The following is a 17,589-nucleotide window of genomic DNA, read 5'->3' as shown; positions in this document are numbered from 1 at the left end:
ATTACTGTTCTGGGGAATTGGGGGAGGGTCCTGTTCACCCAGCTTCGGTGAGCCTGTAACCCAGAGGACTCAAGATACAAATTGTACATAAAAAAGAGCAAATACGAAACTTCCAAAAGAGGTTTAAAAGGCTTGCTCCATCTAATCCAGTGTTACAGGTTCTGTCAGGGGATGCCACCTTGTCTGGGTCCGTCCTACTGTGATCAAATTCTTGGGATCATGGCGCTGAGCTTGTTGAAGCTGTAATGAAAGTCTTGATATTTTGAAATGCTTGTCCAGGTTGACCTTTTCATTTTTAAAGTCTTGGGCATTGCTAGTCGTTGCTGTCACTCTACAGGCCCTCCCTCCCTCCCTCCCTCCCTCCCTCTCTCTCACAGTCTGCTTAAGTATGCTCCTTCACGTTCACTTTGCTCCTGCTCTCATCTTCTCCTTAAAATTCCCCGCTCGCATGGCAGGTCCTTCTCTAGCTGACCCCTGAAGAAAAAAAGTGTCTTCCTCTTAAATTTCTCTCTCCCTCTTGCTATTCAGTTTTCAGGAAAAACCTGGAAACCTTTCCTTTTTATTCCACATACTAAAACATGTATTTTCCTTTAGTGCAGCATTAGCGCCAAGAAACCACTGAGGTTGTGTAGTGGTGCTTAGCAAGTGTCCATAACATAACATAACAAATAATAGCATCTCATAGAAAACGTTACATTAATTGCCCTGGATGCCTATTTTAGGGCTACAGAATGAAACTTCTGTAGCCCTGACAGGGATGTCATTTAACAAAAAAAAATGGGGAAGTGGAAGTGAAGTCACATGACCTTTGACCTCTGATGACATCACAGGAAGTGATGTCATTTGACCCCACCCCAAGTGACATCATGGGAAGCAATAGAACACAACCTTTCACCCCTTTCAGGAGTCTAGCATGGTATAGAATTCCAGAAGACAAATTATTTGTTATTCCTATTCTTTCTTATTTAGGGTCACTGCTCAAAGTGGAACCCCCTGTTTTTTTTTTTAAGAGACCTCAACAAAAATGCCAGCCACTACAGAAACAAAGAGCCACATAGCACTGGCCACAGCCCAGGAGCTTCAATGTAAAAACAAAAACACAAAAAAGAATTTAAAATCTTTTATTTTTTAGGGGTAGCAAGGTAGACCTCAGGGGTCGCAGGTGCGACACCTAGTGACCCCCAAATGACATCCCTGGGCCCTGAATGTTTTAGGTTACAACAGCAGATTGCGCTGGCATTATTTCTCAGCCGTGACCACAACAGAGACATCAGAAAATGTGGGCTGGATTTCTCCACTGAGGGAATTTTAAGAAGTGATCAACGGTGTGCAAAAAGGGCAATGGGGGCCAATAATAAAACCGCTCCAGGGGGACAAAAAATGTGCTGAAAGCATTTATGAAATGAAGACACACAGGTGGTTCTAACCCCGGATCTCGCAGGAAGTGTTGCACTGGTAAGTGTCTGAGGTGTACACGCCATCCCTCCCAGATGGTGCCCATGAACAGACCTGGCATGTCCACCCTCCAAGAGATTTGGTACCAAGCAGTGGCACCCCAATAGTGAGGTGTGAGAGATTGCTGGCCCCCAGGGCATACTCTCGGCTCTGCAGCCTTAGACAGGGGTGGACTGGGATCCAAAAGAGGTCCTGGAAATCATTTTCAAATGGGCCCCATACTGTACCTTTTGAGCAAGTCCAATCCTTTTCCCCAGAGAAAAATGTAAAATAAAATGTAGAGGCCCAGTGGGAAATCTCCAGAGTTCCCTGTAGGCCAGACCATCCCTGCCTAGGGTGCAGAGGCCCAGTGGGAAATCTCCAGAGTTCCCTGTAGGCCAGACCATCTGTAGTGCTGTCCATTGTGGCATGATGTGAGATAACGGTTCTTCTGCAGATGACTATGTTTTATCGAACCGTGTGATTCTGAGCATATTCAACAGTTCTATGTGTGGCGATGCCCTGTAGTGGTGGATATCGTGTGGGCGAGGGTTTGAGATGAAAATAGTGACTTTCTCTTCTCAGTGATGGCAAATGTGGCTTTGGGCAGCAGTCTGACCTCAGGTCTGCCAGAACCCGTCCTATTCATGCCGGGTCTGTGGGTCAGGTCTGTGGGTCAGTGGGCTAAGGCATTCCCTACAGGGGGCCTGTGTTTGACTTCATCTCATGGTCACAGGTTCGATTCCTGGAAGGTCCACCCATCCCTTCACCCTTCTGAGGTCGATAAAACTCTCAATAGTGCCAAGATGCCCCTCTGGGGTGAATGTGCACTCTACAAATACAACTGTTATGTTGTACCTTTTCCCGTGATGTGCTCTCCAGCCGACCCTCTATCAGCAGCTTGATAAATGACTCAAAGCTTGGGTGGTCACTAACTTCTGTGCACTTGCAATGACTTTGTCATGTCATCTCCCACATGGGGGGCAGGTAGTTTTGTGCTATTTCCTTCCACTTTAACACGTTCCCACATCATCATTAGGAGTCCTGACTCAAAGAGGCAATTACTAGCAATGCCCTCTGAAGTGTCAACAAAGAGATAGAGGTTTAGTTTTAAGCTGTTTCAAAGCAAAATTCATCTTCCTCACTGTTTTGAAAGGTAAAATAATTTAATATAGATTGATAGTTCAGGCAGACGTGTTGTGAAGGAAATGCTTACTTTTCACATTCACCAGAACCCCCAAAGCCATCAGCAGTGGAGAAACCAACCTGAGGCCACATTACAGAAACTGTGCACTGGTGCAAGTGCAGAAATTGCACAGTATTAGCACCAGGGCACAGTGTGCCCTATTTTTGAAAAACCTGGGACATATTAGAAAACTATTGCACCATGACAAGTGCAGCTTGCGATGATATAATCACCAGGGCAAAAATTACCATAGTACAATGAAGATATACTTACAATGAGTTTTTTTCACCAGGGCAACGTTTGCCCTAGTGCTAATACCATTCCGTATTAGCACCAGGGCAAACTTTGCCCTATTGCAATAATGCAATGAAAATGTATCTTTTTTGCCCAAGGGCAATTTTTGCCCTAGTGCTGATACTGTGCAATTTTGCACTTTCACTGCTGCAAAATTTCTGTAATCTGGCCTCAGATTATCTGTTTACCAGGCCCTGCCACTCCAAGGAACTCTTGTGCACTTCTCTAGGCCACCGCGCACCCACGGCATGACTTTATGCAATCTCAACACCACATGAAAGTTCTGCCGGACAATGAGAGCAGTTTTCATCCCTTCCTTTGATTGCATTTTCTTATATTAAAAACGCTAAAATCTGTGCATTCAGCACATCCATTGTGACCACTGATCCACATAGTTTTATATTTTTCCCTACATGTTGTGTGTAAGGTCTCTACTTGTTTGTCTCCATGACGTTTCCCACTCTCTCCCCTTTCCCCTGGGCCCTCTTTGCATTTCACCTCACAGATCTGCTGCCCTGGGCTGGGCCACAATTCTCCTCTGCATGACAAGGCTTGGAGGGTTAAGACGGGTTAGAGAAGTTTCCCCGCAGGAGATTTGGTCGAAGCCAAATCCCTCTAATTTATTTGGCTGAATTTGGCTGCAAATATATGTGGGGCGTGGGTAAGGGTAATAATTAAGGTGGGGGACAAAGAGGGATTGTGGGGGGTCACCCCCTCATCTATTAGTGGCCAAATGGCTTCAAAGAAAACAAAAAATTTGATGGATTTGGACTCGACCAAAGCTTGTCGATGAAATCACATAGAACCGTTAAGGCCGCTACAGTGATGAAGTTCACAGCATAAAACACGAATAACATGTGAAATGCAGTTTCCTGCCAGGCTCTTCGTTTCTGCCTGTCAGAGACAGCCACAGTTGTCATTTGATGGCTATTAACTGGAGCAATATGAGGGTTAGACCCTTCAGCTGAGCCTCCACAGTGGCTACGCGGGGAGGAAGTCCAAGATGTCCTCCACACTTCTCAAATGACATGTTTCTTCTTCTTCCCCCTCGGCCCACCACTGCAGATAAACTGATGGAGGAGACCGAGGAGCTGTGCCTGCAGAGGGAGCAGAAAGAGGTAAGAAGGCCAGGCCACCAGCTGGCGCACTCCACTGCCATCTCATGATCGAGAAGCAATTAGACCTCATTACAAGTAGGACGGTGGCAAAGTGACTGAAATTCCATCCACTGCATTACTACACTAACACACTACAGGTTTGAAGGTAAAGTAGAGGATGTGGCACAAGCATTGTCCACTTTGCCCCTATATATTGGAGGATTTTACCGCGTGCTATTATCGCTTGCGATAAATCTGTTGAAAATAGCCATGCCGTCTTACAGACTCCAAAAATGGGGATTTACATCACCATACCACCACTCCTAATCCTATGGTAATGCCGCGGGAACCAGTGGCGGTAACAATAACTGAGTTTTGTGGTGATTCTGCAGATTCGCTGACGGATTACCACCACACTCGTGATGAGGTCCAATGTCAGAATTACCATCAAGGATGGAAAGCGCTGGGTGTATCCTTTAAGGCAGTTTCCAGAGAGTTGGGTCAACTGCCCAGAAGCTCATAAAATCAAAGGCAACCTATGCCAAAGCCAGCTGCAATTTTTGTGGATAAAATGATTATGCTGGCTACTCCATTTCAAGCATGACCTGATGGCGGTGTTAAGCACTGTGCAATCAACCGACCTGCACACAAACCTGAACTCCATTCAGAGTTGAACACTTTGGCGCGTAAAGGCACAGACACTTCATACTCTCATAAACACAGTGCACCATTTCTGTGAGCAGAAAAACAGACACTCTTGTTGCTTAACTTAGCCTAAATATCCCCCATCTCCACTTTAGCGTTTCATTCAAGATAACGTTTGTTCTACTTCCTTTTTAAAAATTGTTTTTACATGTTGCTATTTCTTTTAAATTCTTTATTGTGCATATAGTTTTAAAATACAAATTTAAAACCTTTCACAAGAAAGCTTCTGTCCACATATTTACCTCATCTCATCAATCATTTAAAAGTATTAAAAGTAAAAGAAAATGTTTTAAGGGAAAGAAAAAGAAAAAAGAAAAACATAAAAAAGAAAAAAGGAGAAGGGGAAAAAGGAGAATCTTATCTATACAATGTAAAAACACATACCACTTCATTCCAAATACTTAAAACTATGATTAAACAATTCAAACTTACAGAGTAAAATGTACAGTTACTTGTAGGGCCTATTCAGGTTAGTCAGTATGCGGCCGCCTCTGGAGCAGATAAGGTTTACAAATGTCTCCTGTCTAATGTTCCACTAATTTAATATTTCTTAGAAATTTGGTACAGAAATGTACTTAGTTGGTAGGGAATCTTAGAACGGCACATATTGCAAAGTACTTGGCCCATATTTCTTCCATAAAGGTCTATATATTTTTTTAAACAGGCCATACGTTGGCCCCCTAGTGTTCCACACTGTAGGGGTAGATGTTGCAGTGACTCACTTGATTTTGCGCAGGATCTACAGCTTTCCATATCACCCTTTTTCCATTTTACCAGATTTGCTTTGGTTGGTAGGATATTTACCCTGAATCTCATCAGGTTGTATCTACCTTCCAGGAGGGATATTTGGAGAGGTGTTGCGCACAAGTCCCCAATTTTTTTAAATCCTTATTTATACATGTTGCTATGCTTTTTTACAAAGTTTTTTTATATGCATTTTGCAACAACGCAACCGTACAGTTTGACAGTCTCCAACACATAATAATGTCCTCAAATAACAGATACGGTGCAGTAAGAAACACGTAGAACCCAGCCCATGGAGCCACTACATCCCTTCCCTCCATCCCCCCACAACCCTGCAGAGACACTGGTCCCGCCTCTGCGCTGCCACTTGGTGACCATCGGCCCTCGTGTTGATCTTCATGCCCCTGTCCACTGCCGTTCCCTCCTGCCCTGTGCGTTGCCACTCTGCTTCCGCCCCCAAGGTCTCATGTCTCAATGTTGTTCTCTTTCCTTAAGTCCCTTTTAAAGAAACATGTTTTCTTGAACACCACAATTCCAAAACCTATATTGTTTTTGTGCTATTAGCCTTATGGACCTGAGGAGGGGTCATTATCAATTGAGTTATCGCCCACCTCCAAGTTTTGGCTGACGTTTATAAGGCTATAATAACATGAGGCCCAATTTCAACTTGCAATTATTTGTCAGCCAAGGTCTGGCTTTACGTGACTCCACGCAACCTCACACTGAAGCATAGGCTAGTCATCAAATCATGCATTTTTAGAAAACAAATGCAAAAAACCTGCCCTTTTTATACCTCTGCTTTCATGTGGCCCTTCGCTTTACATTTCAATATTGGTTACATATTTTATGTCATAGCCTGTGACAAATACCAACTAATTATCAATAATACGCTTGGAAGGGCTGTGGCATAGAACCATTTTTTGATGTTATCTCTATCAAAAAGCTCAGAACAACCATTCTTATTTTGGAAGCCATAGCTCTGTGATGCTAGGTCAACCGTATCATCCATTTTCTGGGAGAAGGAAAAGACTGGTCTGAGGTTTGATCTCCTTTTTAGGGCCCTTACATTGTACAGAAGTGATGGAAGTGTGTGTTTTCCCACCTTGTTAGGCTACTAAGCCATAGCATCTTTTCAAGAGGATTGGCCTTGATCCACTGGCTGCCATAACAACTACCTTCAAGTCTTTGCTTTCAATTCAAATCATTAGGTAACAACGTTAGCAGGGCATTCACTGTGTAGTAATGTGCATCCCACTGTGTAGTAATGTGTGTAGTAATGTGCATCCCACTGTGTAGTAATGTGCATCCCACTGTGTAGTAATGTGCATCCCACTGTGTAGTAATGTGTGTAGTAATGTGCATCCCACTGTGTAGTAATGTGCACCCCACTGTGTAGTAATGTGCATCCCTTTTCTCCTAAGCGAGGCATTATTCCTGATATAATACACGCCATGGATATTTGTAATCGCATCCGACATGCAATGTGCCCTTTGCCGTGATCTGATACCCTGCATCTTGGCGAGTCAACTCTCACAGATGTATACTGTTGCATTATCCCCTGACATGTTCCGGCACTGTATGCACTAAATACTGTCCCACACGCATATTAAGGTACCATGTTGTATTTAAACCAACATATGCTTTTACGCAATTTGCAACCAGAAAAGTGTAGAGGCTAGGGCTCTTGAAAAAGGGAGCAGCCTTGTGAGCTGGGTTTGAACCGCTTCCCAAGTGCTCTATTTTTTTCAGGAGAATAGCTCAGGGGGAACGTGCTCGCCTTGGAAGCAAGGCGACACAGAGCAACACAGGTTCGATCCCCAGGACCGCCCTTAGAAACCTCTGGGTATATTATAGAGAACCAATTACAATTACAATTTTACAGTTATTTCTTCTGTAGGCTGGGCAGTGAATAAATGGCTTATCGTAGCAATGCTTTATAAATAACAATTTGATCCAGGTGTCACAATGATTCAACAGCTGGATTTGAATCTCTCCGCTAATGCTCAGGTTTCTTTTTTCATTAAGGCCTACTCTGTGTCATCCGTGATTAGTCAGCAGGATGTGTTGTTTCAGGTGTGTGTGTCCGGTCAGTGATGTCTTTCTCGCATTGTAATTATTATCATATCCCAGAGCTGGCCCCCGCCCCTGATACGGAATCACACACTAACCTGCTTCAAACCTTATCGCACAGCAATGCGATAAGGTTGATAGAACAGCTTAGGCCTCATTACAAGTCGGGCGGTATTCAGGTGGTAAATCTGCCAGTATACTGTCCAATGGAATTACCCTAACCGCCACTTGGTCCATCGGATTTACCGGCAGATTACAAGTGGTGTTGGCAGTGTTAGTCCCCATTACTTTGGAATCCATCGCACTAGGTGGGGGATTTCAGCGGAATTACTGCGGCACTAATTCTGCTGATTGTTACGATTATCCAGCGGAGAGTGGGAGGATTTACTTCTAACATGATGCTGGAGGTGAATCCCCCACTCCAGGGCCATACTTGTGATATGGCGGAGTGGGAAAAGTGGCAGTAATTCCGTTACCACCACTTTTTTCCAGCACTGCCATAATCGTAATGAGCCCTTTGTCTTGTGTAGTGGATTCCCATCTTCCACACTCCACACCAGGACGACACAGGGAACCATGTGTAGCGTGGCATAGGTTGCTCTGGCCCTAATAGCTGGGCTCAAATCTGGGAAGTGCACCTGATGGGAGAGAGGGGGCCTCGTAGTGACCTTTCCTAGGGGCTGATCAGCAAGATAAAAAACAGGAGGTCATTAGTGGATACAAAAGTAGCACACAGGGCAGTGACTTTCCAGAAGCCCATCCTCTTGGATGGTTGCGTGTGGAGTCTATATCGCAGTAGATAAGGTGCTGGAAGTCCCTACTGCATGGCACACAACCTGTTGGCTGACTTTCACAAGACTAGCGTAAATCATAAAGAAGGAAAATATAATTAGTTCTCTGGAGTAACAAAGCTTGCAGTTGTCATACAGTTGTTTGCCGTGCGATAGTTTCACTGGGCTGCCACAGTGATACCTGAAACACCGGCTCAGCTTTCAAATACCTCACTTCACAGGGGGTTCGGGGGGGCATGCATCAATATATAGGAGCATTGGTCATGTGCGGGGTACTGAACTTAAAAATCTGGAAACCAAATGTATCCCAAATGGAAGTGTTTAGCTGCATCCGCTAGAGTAGGTTGATTTAACTGAAGAACAGATTTTTTCAAAAAAGTGGGAAAGGAATTTGTAAATTGTTCTAAGGTTAACATCTCCGTCAGTTCTTCTAAGGACTTGTTATTAACCCATGATAGGGCCATAGTGTTTTTAATGCGTTCACTTAGCTCTAAAGGGCTTTCTCCCGGGTTCAACCTAATGGCCCATCATTTCTGCCGATAGAAATTGCAGGTCTGCCCCACTCTTTTTACCAACCCTTCCTTGATGGATAGAAAGGTTGCTCCCTGTGCAAGGTTAAGTAGTTGATAGGAAGTTTGGAGCTTGTCTTTCAACAAGGGACCCAAATAGCATATTTGCAGGTTCTCTTCCCATCCCAGTTGTTCGGCCAGGCGTTTGAAGTTTGGGAAAACATGCCCTAAATCTTCGCCTTCATGATATGGTTGAATTATGTCCTGAGGGATTAAGGGCCTTGCTTGTAATTCAATTAATCTAGTTAGATTTTCTTGGAGTCTATTTTCGGCCTGTATCTGATGGGCCGGTAATTGGGCGATGACATTGGCTAGGTCATCCCACTCTGACACCATATGAAAGGAATTCATGGTGGCTACAGTAAAGATAGAAGCAAGTGATCACAGTTCAAGCGTGTTTATTAAACTGTATAAGCAGGTTGGAAAACGCCTTCTCCAAATCTAAATCTAAGATGGGAGCAAGCTACGACAATCAAAAATGAATAAGGCAGTCCTAGTGGCGTCTTTTCAAATAAAAGGACCTTTACTAAAAGAAAACTATTACCAATCCTTACAACTAAATACAAAAAGAATGTGGGATAGGATTCACAAGAAAGAAAGATCTGTTCACCAATGATAAGTCAGGATGTGGTAGCCGGGGCTCTCCCTGCCCACGTTTTGAGCATGGGACAAGGCAGGACTCCTGAGCACAGCACACACTCGAGCTTTCCCAGCACAAGATGACAGGTCGTTTCTCAGGTATCAGGACCTTCGGTGGTTGAGTCTCTTTTATATAAATAGTCTATTGCCTCCAAGGACTTGATGTATTAAAAATAATAAACAAAAAGTTCCTTTCCGTATGTATGTTGGGTGATGACTTTTCACCCCTGGATCCCTCTCTTTCGGCTCAGATCCTCAAAAGTTCCTAGTGATATCAGGATCTTTGGTGGTTACGTTTCTTGCTTCCGAGGGCCTGATAGGTATAAAATAATAAACAAAAGTTCCTTTCTGATTACACTTGGGGTGATGATTCTTCACCCCTGGTTCCCCCTTTTCTGGGCTCAGACCCCTCTCGAATATCAGCCTCCCTCCGTCGGATTCACTGTGGCTTGAATTCAAAAGATTTAATCTGCTGCATTCATGTGTCGTTGGGTGAGGACTTTTCACCCCTAGATCCCTCTCTTCTGGGCTCAGACCCTTCTCGAAAGTTACCCTCCCTCCGTCGGGTTCACTATGGCTTTTATTTCAAACAAATCCAAACGATCTCAACTGCAGCATTCAGAAGTCTTAATGTCTTTTTAAACAATTCACTGTGGACCTCTCTCCATCGGGTTCACTCTCGTCAACACAATGGGCCTCATTACAACCTGCCAGTCCGGGACCGTGCAAAATCTGTGACGGCGGTAAAAACATTTCCGTGTCCGCAAGGCTGCGGAAAAACCGTCCGATTACACGCTGTCGGTCGCGCGCACCACACGGACTCGGAAACGTTGTTACCGCCGTCACGGAAAACCCCACGGAAATGGAAATAACGCAGCCACAAGTGGCGCAAAACCCGTTTCCGCCTCCGCCGCCACGGACACGGAACCGGAAATACCATGATCGCCAAAACAGGAAACAGAGAGGCGGCCATCATATAAAAGCACAATCCATTGCCATCCAGAGCCAGCACAATCCTAACTCTGAGAAGCCAAAAGAAACCACCAGCATGTCTGCCAGGATTCCTGCTCAGAGGCAGCGCAAACAGCGCTTCAGCGAGGCGTAGCTAACCGTCTTGGTGGAGCACATTGTGGGCAATGCGGAGATGCTGTTCAGCGCCGACCAATGGCGTGCCACACAGCAGCGGAGGAAGGAGGTGTCGGCCGAAAAAGCACGCAAGTGCACTGCTGTGGGCGTGGCAGTGAGGAGCGTGAAGGACTGCCACAAGTGGTGGGACGACCTGAGGCTGAGGGTACGCAACCTCATTTCCACGCACCGCCAACGCAGCAGTGGGACAGGCGGAGGACCCCCTTTCCCTCTGAGGCTGCAAGCATGGGAGGAGCGTTGGAGCAGCGTCCTCCACCAAGAGGGAATCCATGGGATTGGGGAGGCTGAGGCAGGAGTGAGCCCACCTGCAGATGCCGGTAAGTGCCCAAACATGAATGCCACATGTAAATATGCAGTTGTGAGTACTGGGCCAAAGGACCCATTAACAACCCCCCCCCCCCCAGGCAGTGCATGTGTGGGCCAAAGGACCCATTAACAACCCCCCCACCCCAGGCAGTGTATGTGTGGGCCAAAGGACCCATTAACAACCCCCCCCCCGGCAGTGCATGTGTGGGCCAAAGGACCCATCATGATCCGCATGGCAACCAATATCACAGAATGCATACACCAGCAATCAGATGCATGTGACTAACACTATTCAATGTCCAATCTTAATGACGCATGTGATGCACCCATCTGCCACCACAACAACACTAATTGCATGCCCTTTGTGTCCCCACAGCCGTTTCAAGTGACAGTGATACTGCATAACAGGCCAGCCAATCTGCACCGGCAAGTACACAAGCCAACACCACCACACAGGAGGATGCTGCCGGCAGTTCTGCACCTCTGGCCACATTACCAGCCACTACAGATGTGCCGGCCACCACCACCACCGACGTCCCCACCGTCGCCACACTGCCTGAGTCTAGACAGGTGCCACGGGAACCTATCATGGCCACCCAACACAACACCGAAGGCAGCAGCACTGCAGAGGGGGCGGCCTGCAGTGATAACAGTGCCCCGCAAGAGCACTCGGAAACGGGCCCACAGGGGGAGATGCCCACATTTGAAGACCTGGGCTCCTTCCATGAGCTGGGGTTCAGCCCCACATCACTGGGGAGTCCCATGAGGTCGCCCACCCCATCCATGGCCGAACTGAATGCCCGCATGCAGCGGATGGAGGACCAGCAGGCTACCCTCACCCAGCTGGTGAACAGGCAGCTAGAGGAATCCAGGCTGCTGAGGGAGAGCTACAGCGCCTCAGTGCGTCGCCTGTCGAGGTCCATCGGACGCTTTGCGAGCACTATAGTGACCCTTGCACGCCATGTGCGGGAGGGCAACGACCACACCTCCAGGCATGTAGAGGCCATGTTGGTTGGCCAACAGGCAAATCTGGCACGGATGCCCTCAATCCCAGATTCTGCACAATCAAACACAACCACCCCATCCAGCTCCACTACTGCCAGTCCAAGGAGGCGCTCGAGTAGGCTAACGGGTCCCTCGGGCAAGGTTGCACAGGCACAGAAGCGCACACGGAAGTGATGGCATGTGTGTGGGGCAGTGCAGGACACATGTGGACTACAAGGGTGTGAGAGGGGTGGGCACGTTTGGGTGGTGTGGTAGGTAGTGTTGGGGGTTTGAACAATGGGGCCTGGGTGGGGGTGGGCACGTTTGGGTGGTGGGTGGCCCCGGGTGTACAGCTTCCCTAACCAATGCACCTCCTTCCCTGTTGTTATTACATCAATACATCGCCATTTCGAATCAAGACATACATGTGTGGACATAGATCATTAATTTTACAGTGCAACTATTAATTCATTGTCGTCACCATGTTTGTGCATTTCTGTGAATGTGCTGTGACTCAAAAGTAAATGCGAATCAGGGCATCCCGTGCTCTCTGGCCATCATGTGGACCCCCAGGGGGAGGCGGTGCCATCCCATCCCCATCTCCATCCCCATCCCCATCTCCATCCCCATCCCCATCTCCATCCCCATCCCCATCCCCATCTTCCTCATCTGCGTCTGGTGGCATTGGGATGTTCATGCGCAGGCATATATTGTGCAGCATGGCACATACGAGGGTGATTTTACCCGTCTTCACTGGGCTGTACAGCAGTGATCCGCCAGATCTGCTCAGACAGCGGAAACAGGCCTTCAGCAGTCCAAATGTCCTCTCAATCATTCCACGTGTGCGGATATGTGCCCTATTGTATGCCTCTTCATGCCTGTTCCTTGGTCTCCGTAAAGGTGTCATCATCCATGGCGTGAGTGCATATCCCGCATCACCTACATGGGATGTAGATGGGGGAACATGTCAGTGTTTGTGGCATCATGTCCTCATCTGCTGCTGTGCATTCTTGTGTCATCATTCATTCATGCATATGTACCATGCAGTGTATGGAGGTATGTTTTGGGCATCACGATGTATGTCGCTAACTGGATATGGGCCTACACATTTACTTGCATGTTTACTGTGCCCTGCGGGTGACATATGATTGTGTGCATGTCACGGTGCAGTGCTGTCCACACATGGCAGAGTGACTCCACTGTACGGACGTAGTAAATACACTTCGTCTCATTTACACGCCTCTTGTGCCTTTTGAGGCAGTGTTTCAATTGAGGGTGGGTGTCTGCAGTGGCACAAGGTTCATGGAATAGTGATGGGATTGGCTGTGCCAGCGGGTGAACGGGCACATTGTGGTGCCCTGTCATGTCTTCCTTCATGATGTTTGGCATCCGCTGTGTATTTGGTAGATGGAAAGGGGGTGATGCATGTGCGGTCACAGCGGCACACTCACAATGCTCATTGGGCTGGACACACACACACCACTTCGACAGGGTTGTAGCATCATCAGCTGTACTCACCCAATAGCCATGTGCTTTGTCCGGCATAGCGTTCCATGTACCGTGGCAACGTGGAATTCTGCAGTACCATTGAGTCATGTGATGAGCCTGGGAAACGTGCGCAGCAGTGTGTAATCAGTTGCATGGCATCACAAACCATATGGACATTCAAAGAGTGATACTGTTTCCTATTGCGGAACACCACCTCAATTGCACGTGGTACTGTCAGCTCAACGTGGGTGCAGTCAACTGCGCCTATGCAATTTGGCATGCCTGCTATGGCATGGAAGGCCAACTTGGTGGCAATGACCTCGGGGAGGGTGCGGGGTAGGGCTATGTGTTCCGACACATGGCGCAACAGGGCATCCAGTACCTGTACCAGGATTTTTGAGAAACAGGGTTGTGATATGCCGTGCAGCTCACCAACCGTGTGTTGACAGGTGCCAGTGCCAAGGAAATGCAGTACTGAGACAACCTTCAGGAGGGGGGGATGGCGGTGGGGGTGTCAATTTGGCTGCTGATGTTGTCCTCAATCATGGCGGTGATGTCCAGGATTGTTGCACGGTCCAGCCGGTACAGTGTGTGGATCTGTCCTGGGGTGAGGTTCCAGGGTGAGGCCCTGATGCGTGGCATTGGCGGCTGGCGGCGGGGTCGGGCTGGCTGGGCAATGGGGTTTGCCATAGCAGCAGGGTTGGCTGGTTGCCGCCTGCGCCTCCTCCGCCTCCTCCTCTGCGCCATTACTGCCACCATGTGCAGTGCTGCCTGTTGGTTGAGTAGGCCCAGTCCCAGTGCTACTAGACCTGCTGCCTGCATGGTTCTGTGTTGTGTTGGGCTGGGTGTGGCCCTTTTGTGGGCTCCCAGTGGCCTGCTAGGTCCAGCTGGGCTGATTTGGTGCACCTGTGCCCCTATTCAGTTCAGCAGGCAGTGTATAACGCCATGTTCGCGGTGGTGGCGGTTCCGCCACCGTGATCACGGTTTTTACGCCATTTTTTTGCCGGTATTTCCGTGTCCACGCTAGTTGTGATGCTCACGGTGTTTCGTGTTGACGGTAACGGAGGTGTTTCCGTGCAGACAGATTTAACGGGACCCCTATTTCCACGGTGGCGGTTGAGGGTGGTGCTATTACTGGGGCCGCGGGTCATGATTGGGCGGACATGGAAACGGTGCCGGTATGGTTTTACCGGCAGTGTTAATTCCGGACCGGAGTACTTGTAATGAGGCCCAATGTTATTTGGGGCATCATGCATCTCCACGTTCAGCAGGCATCCTTCTGTCAGATTTACGTTTGCCAGTCTCACAGTTCCTTTTACTTTCTCACTATGCAGGGTCACTTCCCTTAGATTTTCCAATGGTTTGCCGGTCAAAGACTTTCGACTGCACAGGGGATTTTGCTAGACCCCTGTATGACCACTTTGACCTTTTCCTTGCGGGTCTCCTAAGGCCTTCTGGTATCGGTAGGTTCAACAAACGGGGATCAACCAGAGTATCTCGAATGAGCATCCACATGGTGCCGGACCTCTCTGCAGCTGGGCTTACCCTAAGATTTTAACAGTTCTTTGAACTTTCCTTGATTTGCCATTTGCAATTTTTGTTCAACACAGTTCGGTTTCTTATCGGTTCTCCCCTCGACTCACCGGCTGTGATGAACTGCTTGGCTTTCCTTGTCTCTGGAGTCAAGGACGGTACCACAGTAGCAAGCGTATCTCCCTGTCCTGATTATCAGTGTAGGAGGGCTTTGTGAGCCGTTGACATCTGCTGCAACACACGCTGGCTATTGTTTGCAGTCTTACGATTCCTTTCACGGTGGCTTCGTGGGTCTGTGTCTGTAAGTTAAAACAACGGATTTAGCCCAAAAATAGATGGTGGGTAGGGGTATTTATTAAAGTGGGGGGAAATGGGAGTGAGGGTGTTTGCAGGGGTATCCCGCATTTAAAATACCTAACATGCGTTGGTTTAAATTCGAGATTTTCGACCTTGCAGTAAAAAAAAACAATATTTTCACATAGATCCCAACAGCTGAGTGTTCTAACTTGTGTCCACCGACATTCCGTGTATGATGCTGTTGACCGTCCAGAACAACCCCCTTAGTGGTAGTGGGGGCTTCTGACTGGCCCTCCAGCGACACCCCAGTGTCAGTGCCTGGTCGTTTCTGCAGTGGAAACAGGACTCTCCATTCTCTACATGCCCTCCTCTTCAGGAACCCCCCTCTGCTGCCTACAGCTTTGGTTAGCTGTTCTCAAAAAGGGAAGAGAGAGTCAGTCAGGGCAGGTATTGCCGCAGCAGTTTGTACCCAATTCGCACAAAGAATTGCTTGTTATTTTCGACATATAGCAGTAGTATATTTGGGATAAAATCATACACATATGTTTGCACCTGCCCAGATATAAACTGATAGAGAACCTGCAAAAGTGGGTGTACCCAGGCCCAGGGGGCATCTAGGACTAAAGGAACCATAAAGGGGGCAGAGGAGCTGTGAGTGGCAAAGCGGTACATGCCCACTCACATGTAAATGCACGCCTGTTCATAAACGTTCAAACTTTTCTCTGAAACAAATGTGAATTGACTGAATTTGCTTCCGAATCACATTAAGTGATCATGCAATAACAGCAGCTTGGATATGTGGCGTATGATATGTATTTGATATTATTGGTATGTGACTGAAAAAATGTAGCTTTGAATGTTAGGACATGATGGAACATTGTGGATGTTGTGGATGAACTATGCATTAAATGTCATCATTTTGTAGTTTTATGAATTAGTGGTTTTGCATCTTCTTGTATTTTGTCTAAGGTTTAAGTTGTATAAACCAACAGCACAATAAGCAAACAAATAAATAAATAAATACATACATATGTGTACCGTTATTGCCGCAGTGTTCTGGTTGCTTGGCACTGTAAGGAAAAGATGGGGTTAATGCTGAGCCTTGGAAGAACGCAGGTCTAAGTCAGTCTAGGACACAGTATTCTGCATCATGTGCTTTAATCCTCCAAGCTGTCTGATTGGCTTGCATGGTGTCCCGTGTCACCACACATACACCCCAGAGTTATCCCTGTCCCGCCCTCTATTCAGTGTTTATAATTTAGGCGATATTCTCTGTGGGCATGCAGGCTATTATCATATCATCTGCACAAGCCCGGCTTTTGAGTATTCCAGTATTTACTGAGTCACAGGAATCTCTTTTTGAAAAGAAACAATGTACATTGGTGACAAGAGCAGTCCCTGGATAGGGGACCTTTACAATGGGTATGTGTCGACCGGGGAAAAATACAAGGGACAGAATAGGCCGAGTACCATTACCGGATAATAGTGTTTTTCTGCATTTAGTGCCTAGCTGTGGTCTTCCATTTGATGAGAGAGCAAACGTAGTTTTTCGTTCCCAGTTTCTCCAGGGAAGTTTAAGCGGGCCATATCACTCTCCTGATTTCTACCCTCTGTTACTCCTCGCTACGCTTCTTCCTGGCCCCACCTGACACCTCACCATGGGCTAATTTCTCCTGCGACCATTGGCACAACCCCTTCTAATCACAGGCACCCCTCTCCCCCACTAGCTTGGGTGATGTGTGCACTCTCATTCCGCCCTGTTCTTGCTTTCAAGCCGCTCCCTAGTGCTGGAAGCTGCCACCTGCTTCCCATCCTCTTCCTGCTGTTTACCTCTCGACACCTCCTTATACCCCGGCCACCTCTTGATTTTCACCCTTTGCCACCTACTGGTGATGCATCTCCCCCACCCTTGTCACCAATCTACTCTCTTTCCTCCCAATTCCTTCCTGAATAATGTCAACTGGCTCCAACCTCCAACCATGACCCACACTACCACCTCTCTGAGCAGACCATGGTTCATTACAAGTATGGCGGTTTGGGAAATAACGGAATTACTGTAAATGTTCCCGCCCCACCATACTACGAGTAGGGCCCTGGAGTGGGTGATTTACCTCCAGCATCATGCTGGAGGTAAATCCTCACACTTTCTGCCAGAAGCACCCCAGCGGTAATTCTGCCAAAAATGTCCAATGGGATTAACTCTGCCACCGCCACTTGTAATCTGGCAGTAATACTGTCTAAATCGTAATGAGGCTGAATGTCAGTTTGAGAATTACGTTTCAGGTGTGTGGCAGATTTGGGCTGGA

At 47.4% G+C, this 17,589-nt stretch overlaps 1 protein-coding gene across 2 annotated transcripts in view; it reads left to right on the top strand.

Moving 5' to 3' along the window:
- Positions 1 to 17,589, top strand: part of PLEKHD1 (pleckstrin homology and coiled-coil domain containing D1) — a 310,344-nt gene that overhangs the window by 210,902 nt on the left and 81,853 nt on the right. For both annotated transcript variants that reach the window (XM_069638581.1, XM_069638582.1), the window contains one exon: positions 3,980 to 4,032. In XM_069638581.1, coding sequence (XP_069494682.1) covers positions 3,980 to 4,032 — 53 coding nt within the window. The remainder of the gene's footprint in view (positions 1 to 3,979; positions 4,033 to 17,589) is intronic.

Source organism: Ambystoma mexicanum, chromosome 14 (genome assembly GCF_040938575.1).
Source record: "Ambystoma mexicanum isolate Mex_15411 chromosome 14, UKY_AmexF1_1, whole genome shotgun sequence".
Classification (NCBI taxonomy): domain Eukaryota; kingdom Metazoa; phylum Chordata; class Amphibia; order Caudata; family Ambystomatidae; genus Ambystoma; species Ambystoma mexicanum.
The sequence above is the reverse complement of the archived record's forward strand: the minus strand, read 5'-3'. Positions and strand labels throughout refer to the sequence as shown.